Source organism: Strix uralensis, chromosome 5, assembly GCF_047716275.1.
Source record: "Strix uralensis isolate ZFMK-TIS-50842 chromosome 5, bStrUra1, whole genome shotgun sequence".
Taxonomy (NCBI): Eukaryota; Metazoa; Chordata; class Aves; order Strigiformes; family Strigidae; genus Strix; species Strix uralensis.
This window is the reverse complement of record NC_133976.1, coordinates 56,823,804-56,840,408: the sequence shown is the minus strand read 5'-3', so window position 1 is coordinate 56,840,408 and position 16,605 is coordinate 56,823,804. Positions and strand designations below refer to the sequence as shown.

Sequence of the window (16,605 nt, the reverse complement as noted above, 5' to 3'; positions counted from 1 at the left end):
TACCATGGGAGGCGGGTCCCCTGATGAGTGGCAGGTAGCGGCGCGTGGCGAGCGGCCGCGGTGGTTGGTTGAGCGCTGAGCGCAGGTAAGAGCGGGCGGTCCCGCGGGCGCCGCGCCTCGCGCCGCGCCGGGAGCCATGTCGGAGTGGGTGTCCTACTACCGGAGCGAACGGCCGGAGGAGGAGGACGACGAGCAGCAGCAGCAGGAGGAGGGGACTGAGGCCGTCGGTAAGGGCCCACCGACCCCTCACGGAGGGCAGCCGGGCGCCCGCTGCCCTCGGGGGTCAGCGGGCCGAGGGGACCGCTGCTAAAACGGTTTTCCCCCCCTTTCCGTAGCGGACTACAGGTTCTCAGGTCGAGACAGCCTCATTTTCTTAGTCGATGCCTCCAAGGCCATGTTTGAAGCCGTTGGGGACGAAATGACTCCCTTTGACATGACCATCCAGGTAAGGCTGCTCAGGGAGCCGCGGAGCGCGTCGCAAGCCCTCCGGGGATCGCCCTCGGCACCGCCGTCCGTATGGCTACCGGGCTGTCGCTTCGCCTGGGCTGGTGGTGGAAGGTCACTGGGAGACTGGAGCAGCGCAGATTGCTGAATGGCTGTGGGTTTGGAAAGATCTGTTGCCTGATGGGCTGTGTCCAGAGTTTGGTGAGGGAAATGTTTATAGAATGAGCAATTAATCCGCATTCAGGGTGGTGTATTCAAGAAATGTTTATTTCATTGACCTTGCTCGTAGAAAAGGAATGCTAATGAAAAATATCTAAGGCTGTGTACTGGAAAAAATCTCTCAAAAAACAAGATCCCAAATTTTTCTGGTGAAATTTAGCTTAAAGCGTTTGTTACGGTTGTACTACAGTTGTAGAGTCTACTTGTATAAACTGCTAATTGCCAAAGACAACTTTTGCGCCCTTACTGCAAGTGATTTTCTTCATATTTTGACCTGTATGCATTTTTTTTTCCAGTGCATCCGAAATGTGTATACCAGCAAAATTATTAGTAGTGACAGGGACCTGTTAAGTGTCGTGTTCTATGGTACAGAAAAGAACAAGAACTTGGCAGATTTCAAACACATCTATGTTCTTCAGGAGCTGGACAATCCAGGTAAAGGCAGTAAAATGATATGAAGGTTATGTATAAAGATGGAGTAAGGAAGTCTGTGAAGCAGCATTGTCAGTAACTCATCTCTGAAAATGGAGAGCTATCAGATAAAAAAGTTCCTGTTGCTGAGATGTGTCAGGGGGGGATACAGATTTAGAAATTTACTGAAAGCTCAGAAACTTAGTAGGAACTTAGCTTTTTCTGTTATAGTTGGTTCAGATCCCTTTCCTGTGTCTTCTATTTTAACATGGTGATTTGCTTGCTGTCTGCTAAACCTAAGAGGATCTCAACAGAACTCTGCCACACTTCAGAAAAGTGCATGTACATACTAACGCACCACAGATTCCAGCTGATGGAGAATATCACAGAGTGGTTGAGGTTGGATGGGGTTTCTGGAGGTCATCTTGTCCAGCTCTCCTGCTCAGTGGGGTCATACAGGTTGTCCAGTATGTTAACCTGGTTGGAGTGTTCCATCTCTTATTTTCATAACAAGTTTTGCAATTCTTGAATTTAGCTCTTTCACTTTCTTAGAATTTCCTGGAATTACCAAGCATCTGCTCGATAACGAGTGCCAGTTGCTGAACTGGAAAAGGTGGTAGGAGGAGTGCAAAGAATGCATGCTAGTGGTGCATTCTCTGACAGCGGAGGGTCTTGTCGGGGGGATTTTGTCTACTGGCTGTTAATAGCAGCCTTTATCTCTGAGGAGGTTTCATTTCATTTTCTTAACTAGGAGGTGCGGGTTTAATAACACATGGGATTCTCTTGAAAGAACTGTGCCTTGTCCTAGTTTCAGAATTAATTACGACAGGGACCTGACAAGACTGCCTGAGGTTCTTCTCCCTTTTCTGGCAGCAAGTGCCTTAGGCTTCTCACTCATCCTTTTTCCTCCTCCTTCTCTGCTTGCACTTTTCCCTGCATTAGAGGCAGTAGCTTTGCTATCCCGATAAAGACAGTGCAGGTGAAAGGTGGGTGTTGCTAGGTGTTAGGGATATGGTGGAGTTGGGAACTGTCAGTGCTAGGTTAACAGTTGGACTAGATGATCTTCAAGGTCCTTTCCAACCTAGATGATTCTGTGATTCTGTTGTTAAAAAGGAAGAGAATTCTATATTTGCTGCCCCTGGAGAGCAGTGTGGTCTAGAGAAGCAAGAAATACCATAGTTGGTTATTATGTAGTACATAATTATAATTGTGAACACTTATGCTTATTAATTAAATGACAGCTGAGGAGATGAAAATAAAATAGTAAATGAGGGGGGAAGACATTTTCCGATGAGATTTCAAAAGTGCTATAGAATTTGAGTGGAGGAAGCAGCTCTGCACAATGCAGTAACTGGAAAATGAAAACTTGTCTCTCTTTGTAGCGTTATGGGAGAAAACAGAATCTGCTGTTTGTCAGGTGGGAAAAGGAGTCATAGTGGAGCTGGAGTAATCTGCAGAGCTTTAGAAGGGCTGTCGACTTCTGCTGTGAATGTTGCTGTGCTCCACGTGGTGATCTGTGGGCTGCATCTGACCTCTAGGTTGATTCTCTATCTGACATGAGTGGCAAGGGAGCAGGAGGAATTACCCCCCTTCCCAATGTGCAGTGGAGATGCAGGATGTATTTCAGGCTTCTCTCCTTTCTCTGGTGGCGCAGCAGTCTGCTGTGTCTCTGCAGCGGGCGCAATTGCTGCCTTTTCTGCTGAAAACTTGTCCTTTCAGTGTAGAGGGTTTGCAATACTTTGATCTCTCCCTGTTTCCTTTCCCCAGCAGGAAAAGTCCCACATTGGTGCCAGGGCACTTTGTGTCCTCTTGGCCCTAGCAGGTGCTTTCAGGTGGTAACCAGTGTGCGATATTGCAAATGTGAGGCTATGCTGAACAATTTTCTTGGCCAGGTGTTGGAAGGGCACTGCCACAGAGGTCTGCTAGGGGACATTACTGCTGCAGTAATGTCAGCTGCAAGGGACCGTTGGTGCATATTTAGATGAGTTTGTGGTACTTTTTTCTAATGCATGTGGATGCTGTTATCCCCCTTAGGTGCAAAGCGTGTTCTAGAGCTGGACCAATACAGGGGAGATGAAGGACGAGTACTTTTCCGTGAGACTTTTGGCCACAATGCTGACTATTCTCTGGGTGAAGCACTCTGGGCCTGCTCTAATCTCTTCAGTGATGTCCGAGTCAGACTGAGCCACAAAAGGATCATGCTCTTCACCAATGAGGATGACCCTCATGCCAGTGACAGTGCTAAAGCCAAGCTGGCCAGGACCAGAGCTGGTGATCTGAGAGACACAGGTCATTATTTTCTCCTTTAATTTCAGGCAGAATAAAAGTGACATATCCTTGCAGCAGATGTTAACTGCATTGCAAGTTTGTGATGGAAAAACAATGTAAAATCATCAGAACCGGCGAATCTTTCTGAAGCTTTCTAAATTAGAAATTTGCTATCTGATCTAAATTAGAAAATCTGTTATCCAATCTAGTATCCAACAGCTAACATTTTCTAGGATCTCTTTTTCTACTCTAATAGCATACATCAGGACTTGAGAGGGCTGTGGAAAGAACTCTACTTCATTTCATTATTCCACCATTTTCCAGGAAGGGAATAATAACATTAAGTTAACACAAAAGGAAAATTAATGTCTCCATTTTGAGTTAGCTGAAGAACAGCAACCTGAGCTCAGAGACTAGAGAGCAAATGCTTCATTAGTTCAACTACATAGCTGAGATAGCCATTGGTTTTGGAGTTAAGCAGATGTGCTGGATCTAGAAGCTGTGAGGCTTCCTTGATCCATTAGCCCTTATAACTGGGAAAGGGGAATTTCTGAACTCATTACTTCCCTCTATGCCTGAGGTAAGATTATGTTTTATAGGAGCTTGTCAGAGCTGTTTCATGCACAATGTTGTCTAGATTCTTAGTTAGGGAGGAAACAGTTTCTATGCCACATTGTTTTGACTGAAGTTGAAGAATGCCTTTTGCCTCTTTCCCTGGAAACTTTCACATCTGGTGTAGATAACAATTTGGAGCTTATTCTTGCTTAAATTCTTTGCTTAGATAGAGAAATCTAAGAGTGCTGAGAAATATGCTGATGTAAGAAAAAAGCCATTTCTGTGATCCTCCTCCTATCTCTTACTTTGTTTCTAGGTATCATCTTGGACTTGATGCACTTGAAGAAGCCTGGAGGGTTCGATATCTCTTTGTTCTACAGGGATATCATAAACACAGCAGAGGATGAGGACCTTGGGATCCAACCTGAGGAGTCAAGGAAACTGGAACATCTCATGAAGAAAGTACGAGCAAAGGAGACCAGCAAACGGACTTTAGTCAGGTTTGTGCCTACTTAACGATATTTCATTCAATGGAGGCACCTGATGTTATTTTTAGACTGCATCTCACCTCCTTCTTCTGGAATGATTGGTCTATACAGGCATCAGTGCTTACATTCCTCAGTTACTTCCTTAGTTCAAGATTGCTGTTTCTTCCGTAGGTTCCAAGGGTGTTTGTCCTTGGTGGATGACAAGAGTGGAGAGTGAAGCTTGGCCTTCTTTTTTCCTCTGTGTGACCTCTCCTGTATTGAGCTTGGCCAAAAATTATAATTTTTCAAGAAATTACATCATTGCCAAGTAAAATACCAAAAAATCTGCAACATATAAAATGGTTAGTTTCTAGTGAAATCCTATTGAAATGAGGCTTTTCTTACTAGTGTTAACTTAGAAAAATTTCATCTCAGTGTCACTGGTAGGTATTTTGGCCTATTATTAAATAGTTATATGTGGCCAGTCTTGTCTGGGCACTTGGTATTGATTCACACAGCCTTGATATTTCTGATCTCGATTAGAGATAATTACAGAGAGATTAAAGGGATTTTGACAAAATAGATCAAAAGTATTTTTGGAACGACATACTCCATAACAGTTGCTTTTTAAATGAGTGAATTCATAGCAGAATGATGTGGAAGCACAGCAAGGGATGAACTTTACAGCCTAGTGTTTTTTTAATATTTATTTAAAAAAAAATCCCAACCTCATCTGTTGTCACTGGCATTCTTGCTCCTGCTCACAGCTTTATTTTCCTCTTCTGGGAATGTACCTCAAGTTTTCTAATAATTGAGGAGGAAGAATCCTGTACCAGTGACACCTTTTAGAGAAGAGGAAGTAACATTCACAGTAATTCACTGTTCTGCTCTCAGAGCTTGAAAATTACCTCCAATTTTAAACCTTTACTACTGAATTTTTCTCTAACTTCTGATTATTTTTTTTCTTAAATCATGGTATTGTTTGTCTTGATGTGGTTCTTTTGGGGAATTTTGCCTTCTGTGTGAACAGCTGTGGGAATTCAGAGGTCGGATTACATTAAGCACAAGTGGGGTGCCCAAATGTGAACTTGTCCTGTGCTCTGCTTGAGCATAGCTGCCCTTCAGAGTGAAAAAAGGTGAAAGAAATATGGTAAATTATTTGTGTTTAAATAATTTTTATGACAAGAAGTGACAGCATTGCAAGCATGTTTTTATACAAGTGAGATTATGACTCAAGTAATAGTATGTTTCCAGAGATACATGTGATTTTGGGGGAGGAGAATAGGAGGAGGTCTGAGAAAATGAGTTATCTGTGGAGATGGATGACTTTTGCAAAAGTAATCTTTCAGAAGTCTCAGGTCTGTATCTGCTTTATTACACAGGTTAAATCTGTATCTGAACAAAGATCTTTCGCTTTCTGTTGGTGTTTACAACCTTGTTCAAAAAGCTTATAAGCCATATCCAGTGAAGCTTTATCGGGAAACTAATGAACCGGTTAAAACAAAAACAAGGATGTTTAATGGAAAAACAGGCAGCTTGCTCCTGCCTAGTGACACAAAAAGGGCTCAGGTAACGTATTGATTATATGCCTGCTTTTTCCTGTCTCTGTGATGTGGGGGGGAGATGCCAATTCTCTTGCTGCTTTTCTTTGTATTTCAAGATCAGATGCGGACATTTTTACATCCCTATGCCCCTGGAGATAGCCTGGTCACTTTGTAAGCCATGCAGAGTGAGAGTGGATTATTTCTCTGGCATGTCAAGGGGAAACCGTAGCCGCTGGTGGAAGTACACTCAGGAACACAGGTCACTTCCTTCTGTAAGGCAGAACCAGGTTGTCAGAGCCTGACCTTATGTGGCCTTGTGCTGTCACTGCTGGTGTTATTTTTTGATTCATTAGAAACAGATTTTGTCAATTTTATTAAATATGCAAGTGTGAACCATGGGAGAGGGGTTAGAGCTCTTTTCCAAACAAAAAATAAGTCATATTACCTTTGTTTTTTGTTATTTTGTTCTTTGTTTGCCTTCCTGCTTGATAGTTTGGCTGATGTAGATTGAATGTCACGTTCTGTTCAGGCATGGCCTTATTTCAAAGCAGGATATGCAGTTGCTAGGTGCATTGTCACAGGCGCACTTTGTATGTCCTTCCATGCCAAAGGCTCTTAAAGTTGTTGTCTTAAGAGTAAATATTAATTTTATTTATACTGGATATTAGTTTCTTTAGTAAGGCCTTTGACACCGTTTCCCAGCATTCTCCTGGCGAAACTGGCTGCTCGTGGCTTGGATGGGCACATGCTTGTTGTGGTGAACGGAGTTAAATCCAGTTGGTGGCCGGTCACAAGTGGTGTCCCCCAGGGCTCGGTTTTGGGGCCACTCCTGTTTAACATCTTTATTGATGATCTAGACGAGGGGATCGAGTGCACCCTCAGTAAGTTTGCAGATGACACCAAGTTGGGTGGGAGTGTTGATCTGCTCGAGGGTAGGGAGGCTCTGCAGAGGGATCTGGACAGGCTGGAGCGATGGGCTAAGGGCAACTGTATGAGTTTCAATAAGGCCAAATGCCAGGTGCTGCACTTGGGCCACAACAACCCCCAGCAGCGCTACAGGCTTGGGGAGGAGTGGCTGGAGAGCTGCCAGTCAGAGAGGGACCTGGGGGTGTTGATTGACAGCCGGCTGAACATGAGCCAGCAGTGTGCCCAGGTGGCCAAGAAGGCCAATGGCATCCTGGCTTGTATCAGAAATAGCGTGGCCAGCAGGGACAGGGAAGTGATCTTACCCCTGCACTCGGCACTGGTGAGGCCGCACCTCGATTACTGTGTTCAGTTTTGGGCCCCTCACTACAAAAAGGACATTGAATGACTCGAGCGTGTCCAGAGAAGGGCAACAAAGCTGGTGAAGGGTCTGGAGCACATGTCGTACGAGGAGCGGCTGAGGGAACTGGGGTTGTTTAGTCTGGAGAAGAGGAGGCTGAGGGGAGACCTCATCGCCCTCTACAACTACCTGAAAGGAGGTTGCAGAGAGCTCGGGATGAGCCTCTTTAACCAAGTAACAAGCAATAGGACAAGAGGGAATGGCCTCAAGTTGTGCCAGGGAAGGTTTAGACTGAGTATTAGGAAGTATTTCTTTCCAGAATGGGTTGTTAGGCGTTGGAATGGGCTGCCCAGGGAGGTGGTGGAGTCCCCATCCCTGGAGGTGTTTAAGAGTCGGGTCGACATAGCACTGAGGGATATGGTGTAGTTGGGAACGGTCAGTGTTAGGTTAATGGTTGGACTAGATGATCTTCAAGGTCTTTTCCAACGCGGATGATTCTGTGTCTCTTGAAATAAAGACAGGAGATGAACAGAAAGCTGAGCGTTAAGCCCTGATGTTTAACTTCAGCAGCTGGACTACAATATATTTCATTTTTGTGATGTATGAGTGATGCTTCAGAAGCGTTGTTTCTCAGCCACTGTTTCTGTCAGGAGTAGGTAGCTGATGTGCATTTGCTGAAGCAAGTTTAGAATCAGACAGGACTTCTGAAAATGTCTGAAATGTCCAACCCAGCCCAGAGCAAGACTCACAAAACCAGATCAGGTCGCTCAGGGTTTGTTTGGAACAGCTCTGAAGAACTTCAGGGATGAGATGTGACAGCCTCTCTGTGCCAGGGCTTAACATTGTCTTAGGAAAGTGCATTTTGCTAATGTCCAGGTGGAATTTCCCTTGGGATAATGGTCACAGACTGTGACTTGCCATTTCAGTGTGTGCTGATTATGAGAGGTTGCTTTGTATACTTCTGATAACCCTCTCTTCAGCAGTGGAAGACAGCAATTGCGTTCTCTCCCTGCACCCCCACCCCCTGCAATTGTTTTTATGCTGGCAGCACTACTATCTGCTCTTCCCTGGTTTAGACATATGGAAACCGCCAGATTGTGCTGGAGAAAGAGGAAACAGAAGAATTAAAACGGTTTGATTCTCCGGGCTTGTTTCTCATTGGCTTCAAACCGCTTTCAATGCTAAAACAGCACCACCATATCAAGCCCTCCCAGTTCATCTATCCTGAGGAGTCCCTAGTAAGCGGTAAGTAAAGATGGCAAGAGGAGATTCACCACTTTGCACTAGGGTAACCAGCCAATTCATAGTGTGTTTGAGTGGGGATCATTGAGTGTAAAATCTCTGCCTAATTTAAAAACTTGCTAATGTTAAAAAGTATGGAATTAACTGTTACTGCCCCTCTCAGCTATAGTTAATACTTGTTTTCTTCAATAGCAGAGGAGCCGATTGGGCTTCATGTTTCATCAATCATGACAATCAGCTAATAATTATGCAGATGTAGTCCCAAAATATTTGGTTTTGTCATCTATGAAAGTGAAGGATCCTAGCACCTGACAGGAAGGCAAAGGTGGTTAAAAAAAATGCAACCAAACAAAAAACAACCCCCAAACCAGTGAAGATAATTGCTGTTTTCAAGTCTGTATCAGCTAGGAGTGGAAACACAATACTTGGGAAGTATGGTTGAATTAACAGCACTTTATGGTCTTGTAAAGAGAGGATAGGATGCTTAGGACTGCTTTTTCTCCCCTTTTTATGTGTATGTGTAAGTCTTCTTATCTAGAAATATAGTATTAATCCATCCCAAGCTCCAACAGTAAAGAAAAAAACACCAGCTCCTCAAGCTACTGGCGGATAAAGAAGGCTGAGTTGTGACCAGATGCTTTGCAGCGTCTGACTAAAGAAGAACCTTTACACTACCTTCTCCAGCTTAGCAGTTTGCTAAATCAAACACCTTACTTACATGTCAGTCTTTTCCTGACCACCATATGTGGTAAAATACAAAGCAAATGTGTGCCTCGAGGAATATTGCAATCTGAATTCTTAGTCTATTACTTCTGCAAAAGATCCTATGATATGCTGCTACTGTGATGTCCCACCAGACCAGAAAGAGCCTTTGTAGGTAGCTATTTCCAATTGTCAACTGTGTTTCATTGCTCAGATGCTAGTGATTTCAATTCTTTCACCAGAAGTCTCACTGCTCTGAACAGGACAGACACTAACACTGTCATTTTTGAGGGCTTCCCCTTCCAAAATTTGCTTTTTACCTCTGCAATATGACAAGCATTTCAAAGAAATCACAGGTTTTGAAACTGTAATATCTAGGGTTACATTCCTGAACAAAAGAGCAAAGCTGTCAATCTGACCAATACAGTCTTTACTTTGCAGGGAGTACAACACTATTTAATGCCTTATTGATGAAATGCTTGGAGAGGGAGGTGATGGCACTGTGCAGATACACCGCCCGCCAGAACACTCCTCCTCGCTTTGTGGCCCTGGTTCCTCAGGAAGAAGAGGTGGATGAGCAGAAAGTGCAGATAGCCCCTCCAGGTACGGAAAGAGGTGCTGCCTTTCCCTGCATGATTGGATGCAGTCAGCATAATAGCATCCTGTGAGAATATTCTCAGTGCTGCTCCCCTTAAAACTGAGGATAGTGCTTTCCAACATCCCTTTTCTTCAGTTTTGTCATTGTAAGCATCTGATGTTGAACCTTATTTTTAAAACCCCCGTTGCATCAGTGCTTGCTCAGGTATAACGGCTACAGTATTTTCCCTGCCTCCTACATCTTTTTAGCAGATTCAAGTAACTGACCTAAAATTTAAAAGCCCTTTTTTCTGTTTGCTGGCTAGACAGAATGTCTTTCCCTGAATTTTATTGTCCTTAGATACATTTTAAAGTATTAAATAAATAATCTCGCATACTGAGCCTCACACTTTATCAGCTGAGTGGGGAATGCTTAGGGAGCAAAGGCAGACTGTTGCTCTTTTGCATTTTCTCACCTCTTTAACTGGAAAGTCCTGTTCTGGGAGGATGTAAAGTAGGGAAATAATGCTGCTTGTGTATGAAGTAAAGCATTTCAGAAATAACATGTGGGCATTAACTTAGTTTTCAAACAAGCCTTTTTCAAGCTTATATCCATGAGAGATGGGGAAGATGGACAAGCTGATCTCCTGCATAAAAAGTAAGTCACAAGTATCCAGCTGTTGCTTATGCATTTAGTTTGAATCTTTTTCAAAAAGCCATTAGTGATTTTGGTTATATACATTGAGATTGGGATTGACTGTCATGCTGTAGGTACTAGGAAGTATTATGGATTGCTGTTGTTTACAACAAAATAGCTAGCTAGTTTGGAGTCATCAGACCTAGATAATCTTGGTCTTTCCCATAAATTATTGGTTTGAGGCCATGGTTCTGTATAACTGTTCTCTTGCTCATTCTCTTCTGTGTAGGTTTCCACATCATTTTCTTACCATACGCAGATGACAAACGGAATGTTGATTTTACAGAAAAGGTGCCAGCCAGTCAAGAGCAGGTGGACAAAATGAAGGAAATAATTCAAAAACTCCGGTTTAAATACAGGTACATGGAGATAAACAGTGTACGTGTGAGGGGGTGGCATGGGGAAGAAAGCACAACTCTATTGCTTGCTCTGTTGCATATGTTGTTCATCTGTGGTGTCCACAAGATGGGATTTTGATGCAAATTGCTTCGCTTTGCAGTAGCTTTGTCCAAACTTTATCTTAATTATTCTGAATACCCAGGCACCACATGCAGTATGTAGCACGTTCTGGAGTTCTTCATAGAATTGCTCTTGTTCTCTGGGCTGTTGTCATTTGTTGCAGAGGTATCACATTTTATTGTGGTTCTGCCAGCGTATTGCAAATCAGACCTGGATCATTTAAATTAGAGCACTTTCGAGAGAATAAGTTAGGCCTTTTTCATTATAGGTAAGATAAATTTTATGAAGTGCTTTTATGGGAGATTTTTTTCTAGGTATGTGGAAAGTAGCATAACTGGTATTAAAGTAGAATGTCACTGCCTCCATTTGTCTTGTACAGCTTTCTAAGTCTCACACAGCTTTCTGATGTGATTGATGTATGATGGGATAGTGATTCAGCAGGTAAATTGAAAAGAGGAAAAGCAGTTCTTCTGATGAGATGGATTGTTGTGTGGGAAAGAAGGAAGTTTTACTTTGAAATAGATTGGTGGCAGATCTTGTGTCTTGTCTGTCTTCTTGGCAGCATGCATTGACATTTTGGGGGATTCTTGACAGGACTGACAGCTTTGAGAACCCAGTTTTGCAGCAGCACTTCAGGAATCTGGAGGCTTTGGCACTGGATATGATGGAACCAGAACAAGCCGAGGATCTTACAAGTGAGAATTATTGGTGGGTGCGAAGGGAGGTGGGGTAAGGGGCTCTTGACTTTGTTCTAAGTCAGAGATGTGCTACTACAGACCAAATGTCTTTTAAAAAATATTTCATTTGTGTGCAGTTCCAAGATGTAGAATTCTGGATGTGTCCATTGTGAAATACTGAACGCTTGCTTTCTAATGCTGTCACTTTTAAGATAAAGGAAAAATTGTTCAGTTTACCTTCCAAAATTAAAATCAAATCACCTTTTTTCTATGGTGACAAATGTTTTCTCTGAAATTCCTCTCTTCAAGGGTCTAATTAATATTTCAGCCTGAAAAATGGGCAGAATTACTGAAGAGAATTGTTCTGCTAGGAGGCAATGATGCCACCTTGTGGCTGTGAGAGTTTCTGCATAAGAATATCTTGTCAAAGGATAGAAACCTACTCCTGAAGGGAAGTTCCTTTTTTAAAATTATGTTGTACTCCAGGAATAGTGTTAGAGTAACTGTTTGTCTCTTCTGAAGTGATACCTAACAAATAATCTAGGTCCCTGTGCTAGATACCATAAAAATACATGACAGAAAGAAGCTGTTCTGCCTCAAACTGCTTGCAACCTTAGATAGTAAGTAACCTGTTGTATTTTACGTGTCTGAGATTAGACCTGGATAACAGTGCAACCAGGTAGGAGATCTCCTGAATTCCTTCCACCGTGTCAGTTCTGCTGTGCATGTATATTTCCTGTTCAGGGATACATGCAAGTCCATTACATATGTATAATACAAACTCTTGATATTACCAAGAGTGTGTAAATTTCTCATATGTAAATACCATAACATAGGTCTTTGCATTTTGCCTGCTTGCAAGATGCTTGCATGCTAGTTATTACAGAAGCACAATTGTATCTGGTGATGGCCTTGTTTAGACTTCCCTGTGATTGCTCTGTTTTGAGAGGGAAAATCTTTCTCTTTTGCTAGTGCCAAAGGCTGAAGAGATGAACCGCAGGCTGGGCAACCTGGTGGAGGAGTTTAAGCAGCTGGTTTATCCCCCTGACTACAATCCTGATGGGAAGGCAGTAAAGCGAAAACAAGGTAAGTATTGATGGTGCAGACGCACAACATGGTGTCTATTCTGTTTAGAAACTTCCGTGTTTTCAGTTTTTCTCATAGTTTAAAGAAGCCACTTGTGCAACAACTCCCTTTACTCGTCTCCACAATGAAGTGGATTTATATCAAATGGTGATTCTTAGGGAGTAGAGGATATTTTGGTATCCAGTTGGAGAACTGCTGGAATGAGAAACTACATAGTGAAGTATAGGAAGAAATGTGGGTAAATTTATTGCAATATTTTATTTTTTAAAAACTACTTTTTAATAACAGAGTAGTAAAATTGTTCATGCTCTCAGTTTGTGTTGGTGAGGAAGCTGACTTTTATGCACGGGCTGTTTAGCAAGTCCAAGATGGGCATCTTTAGGGCTAAATGTCAAAGTAATACTGAAGTACACGCAGAGTTGGGGAGTCTATGAAACTCTGCATAGAGTGGGAGTGTCAGTTAGCTGTCTCATTGCATTCTGCTGTCTCAATGAGAATTCCTTAAAAGTTTCATTTGGGGTTGATCTTCCCATCAGAACACAAAGTTTCGTACTTGAGTTTGAGATCACTCTTATCAATGAAATACTACATGATTTACGTAGTGAGTGACACCTACTTCTTAAAACAAAATGTGGAAACTAGGTCTGTGAATATGTAGGTAGCTGTTAAAGTACCATGTGCAGCCGTTAACTGTAGTATAAGAAATGCTGATGTCTTTCTATTAAGAAACTTTTAAAAATCTTGGTAATCTAAAATTTATCTTTCTAGCTTCTGATAGTCAAACTGAGAAGAGGCCCAAGATAGAAGTCTCAAAAGATGAGCTGCGGAGTCATGTGCAGAAGGGCACTCTAGGCAAGCTCACTGTACCTGTTCTGAAGGATGCATGCAGGTTTTACGGGCTGAAGGGAGGGGGGAAGAAGCAGGAGCTCATGGATGCGTTAACTGAATACTTTAATGAGCACTAAGCAGGAGCGGAAGGCCCTAGTTGACTTCCATCTGCTTAAAATTTTGGTCGTCTTATGTGGATACTGTGTCTGTTTAAACTTGCTGTGGAGGAGAAGGCAACTAAATGTTGCTGAATATAGCAGTGGAGAAACCTTTTACTCTTAGTTGTGAAACATCTCTGCAAAGTTGGATTCTGTTCACAGTAGCCAAGGCAGAATTAAATTCCCTGCTAACTCAGGTCACCCACTGCAAGTGAACACAGTTGTGCCTTCCTGGTTTCTTAATAAAAGTGATTTTGGATTTCTTACTTTGCAACACTGGCTATACCATCTTTGCGTCATAAAGACAGCAAAACTCACTTCCACGTGAGTAAGAAAACAGAATGATGTGTTAATGGCACCACATGAATTCAAGCAGCAGGTCAAGTCTGTGTGCTAGCAGAGGGTATAAATGTGGTGTATTACTCTCCTACTCCCCAAACAGCCAGTCAGTGTCAGTACTTGTAATCAAATTGGGTTCTTTTCCACGATTGGCGTTATAAAGATTACCAGCAGATCATAAAGGAGAAAATCATTACTGGGAAGCAGTAGCCAATCCTTTGGGCAAAAAGCCAGCACTTCACAAAGCTGCACAGCCAGGTCTTCCATTTTTAAATGGTAATAGCAAAAGCTAATTTAAAAAAGGGGAAAAAAAGAAAAAAGTCATGTTCCCTGAAAGGCTGCAAGTATTTACCCCAGTTAAATTACTGAGATGTTCCACCTCTGTAGTGAGTATGAGTCAGGCTATTGTGGAGGCTTCTGTGCTTTAAAAATAGGAAAATAGCAAGTTGTGAAGAGTAGACTTTGTTATGTCCAGTATTTTTATTTTTTTAAATATAGTTATGGAGGCTGCATCTGGGGCTGTTTTGGGTTTTAAACTTCCACCGCTGGCATGCCCCACCTTTGGCAAGGTGGCCAAAACCAATAAATAGTCATTGCCCTTGCTCTAGGAAACAGTACTAATTGTTTAGCTAAACTGTAACTTTCTACAGAATGCAGACATGGCATACATGAGGTGTCCATTTTGGTCTGCATAGTGTTTTTAGTGTTCAGGGATTCCTATGTTTGGCACAAAAACTCTTAGGCAACTTATTGAAGAATTAAGTCGTATAGTAAGGTAGTGCCAGTGCTGTAGTGTGTCACACGTATCGGAGCCAGCTGTGACCACTGTCTTGGCACTGTGACCACCCTAGCTGTGCCAGCATGCCACTCACTTCCACCTCCACAGCTCCTCTCGAAAGAACAGCTAGCCCATGTTGAGCTCTGCAGTACTGAAGCTACATAGTCTATTATACTTTCAGTCAGCCTGCATTATAGTAGTTATTTTTAATAAAGATTTGTCTAAGCAGTCAATATATTTTGCCCTTTAGTGAAGAAATTACTGTAAATGCTTGTCTAAGCAAGTCTTGAACACAATAAAGTAGTGAGACTGTCCTGTCCTTAATTCTGTGAAGTTTCATTCCCCAAATGCCCATAGAGTCACAGAATGGTTTGGGTTGGAAGGGACCTTAAAGATCATCTAGATCCAACTCCCCTGCCATGGGCAGGGACACCTTCCACTAGACCAGGTTGCTCAAAGCCCCACTTGAACACTTCCAGGCCAAGGGCATCCACAACCTCTCTGGGCAACCTGTTCCAGTGTCCCACTGCCCTCACAGTGAAAAACTTCTTCCTTATATCTAATCTAAATCTACCCTCTTTCACTTTAAAGCCATTGCCCCTTGTCCTACATGCCCTTGTAAAAACTCCCTTCCCAGACGTCTCGTAGGCCCCCTTTTGAAAGGCTGCTGTAAGGTCTCCCTGGAGCTGCCTCCTCCAGGCTGACCAACCCCAACTCTGTCAGCCTGTCTTGAGGAGAGACGCTCCAGCCCCCTGATCATCTTCATGGCCCTTCTCTGGACTCATTCTGACAGGTCCATGTCCTTATGTTGGGGGCCCCAGAGCTGGACACAGTACTCCAGGTGGGGTCTCACGAGAGCAGAGTGGAGGGGGAGGATCACCTCCCCTGGCCTGCTGGGCACACTTTTCTTGATGCAGCCCAGGATGCGATTGGCTTTCTTGGCTGTGAGCGCACATTGCTGGGGCATGTTGAGCTTCTCATCAACCAACACCCCCAAGTCCTTCTCCTCAGGGCTGCTCTCAATCCACTCATCCCCCAGCCAGTATAGATACCGGGGATTGCCCCAACCCATGTGCAGGACCTTGCACTTGGCCTTGTTGAACTTCATGAGGTTTGCACGGGCCCTGTCCAGGTCCCTCTGGATGGCACATCCCTTCCCTCCAGCGTGTCAACTGCACCACACAGCTTGGTGTTGTCAGCCAACTTGCTGACGGTGCACTCAATGCTGCTGTCCATGTCACCAACAAAGATGTTAAACAGTGCTGGTCCCAACACCGACCCCTGAGGAATGCCATTTGTCACTGCTTTCCCATTGGACATTGAGCCGTTGACTGCAACTCTGTGTGCGACCATCCAGCCAATTCCTTACCCACCGAGCAGTCCATCTATCAAATCCATGTCTCTCCAGTTTAGAGACAAGGATGTTGTGTGGGACAGTGTCAGATGCTTTGCACAAGTCCAGGTAGGTGATGTCAGTTGCTCTTCTCTTATCTACCAGCACTGTAACCCCATCATAGAAGGCCACCAAATTTGTCAGGCACGATTTGCCCTTAGCGAAGCCATGTTGGCTGTCACCAATCACCTCCTTATTTTCCAGGTGCCCTAGCATAGCTTCCAGGAGGAATCCACTCCATGGTCTTGCTGGGCACAGAGGTGAGACTGACTGGCCTGTAGTTTCCTGCATCTTCCTTTTTCCCCTTTTTAAAAATGGGGGTTATGTTTCCCCTTTTCCAGTCAGCGGGAACTTCACTGGGCTGCCACGACTCCTCAAATATGATGGGTAGTGGCTTAGCCACTTCATCCTCCATTTCCCTCAGGACCCGTGGATGCATCTCATCAGGTCCCATGGACTTGTGCATCCTCAGGTTCCTTAGATGGTCTCAAACCTGAT

The 16,605-nt window shown here is 43.5% G+C and overlaps 1 protein-coding gene across 2 annotated transcripts; it reads left to right on the top strand.

Annotated features, from left to right (window-relative positions):
- Positions 1-21: 21 nt before the first annotated feature.
- On the top strand, positions 22-13,871 carry XRCC6 (X-ray repair cross complementing 6). Of its 2 annotated transcripts, none has more exons than XM_074871028.1 (12): positions 22-227; positions 336-445; positions 960-1,098; positions 3,109-3,363; positions 4,214-4,397; positions 5,747-5,933; positions 8,249-8,417; positions 9,558-9,719; positions 10,619-10,748; positions 11,443-11,543; positions 12,498-12,611; positions 13,380-13,871. In XM_074871028.1, the coding sequence occupies exons 1-12, from the start codon at positions 137-139 to the stop codon at positions 13,574-13,576; spliced, it is 1,839 nt and encodes a 612-aa protein (XP_074727129.1). In that variant the 5' UTR covers positions 22-136; the 3' UTR covers positions 13,577-13,871. The 2 variants fall into 2 exon arrangements, with proteins under 2 accessions (XP_074727129.1, XP_074727130.1); XM_074871029.1 differs by lacking the exon at positions 13,380-13,871 and adding an exon at positions 12,678-13,343.
- Positions 13,872-16,605: the final 2,734 nt, after the last annotated feature.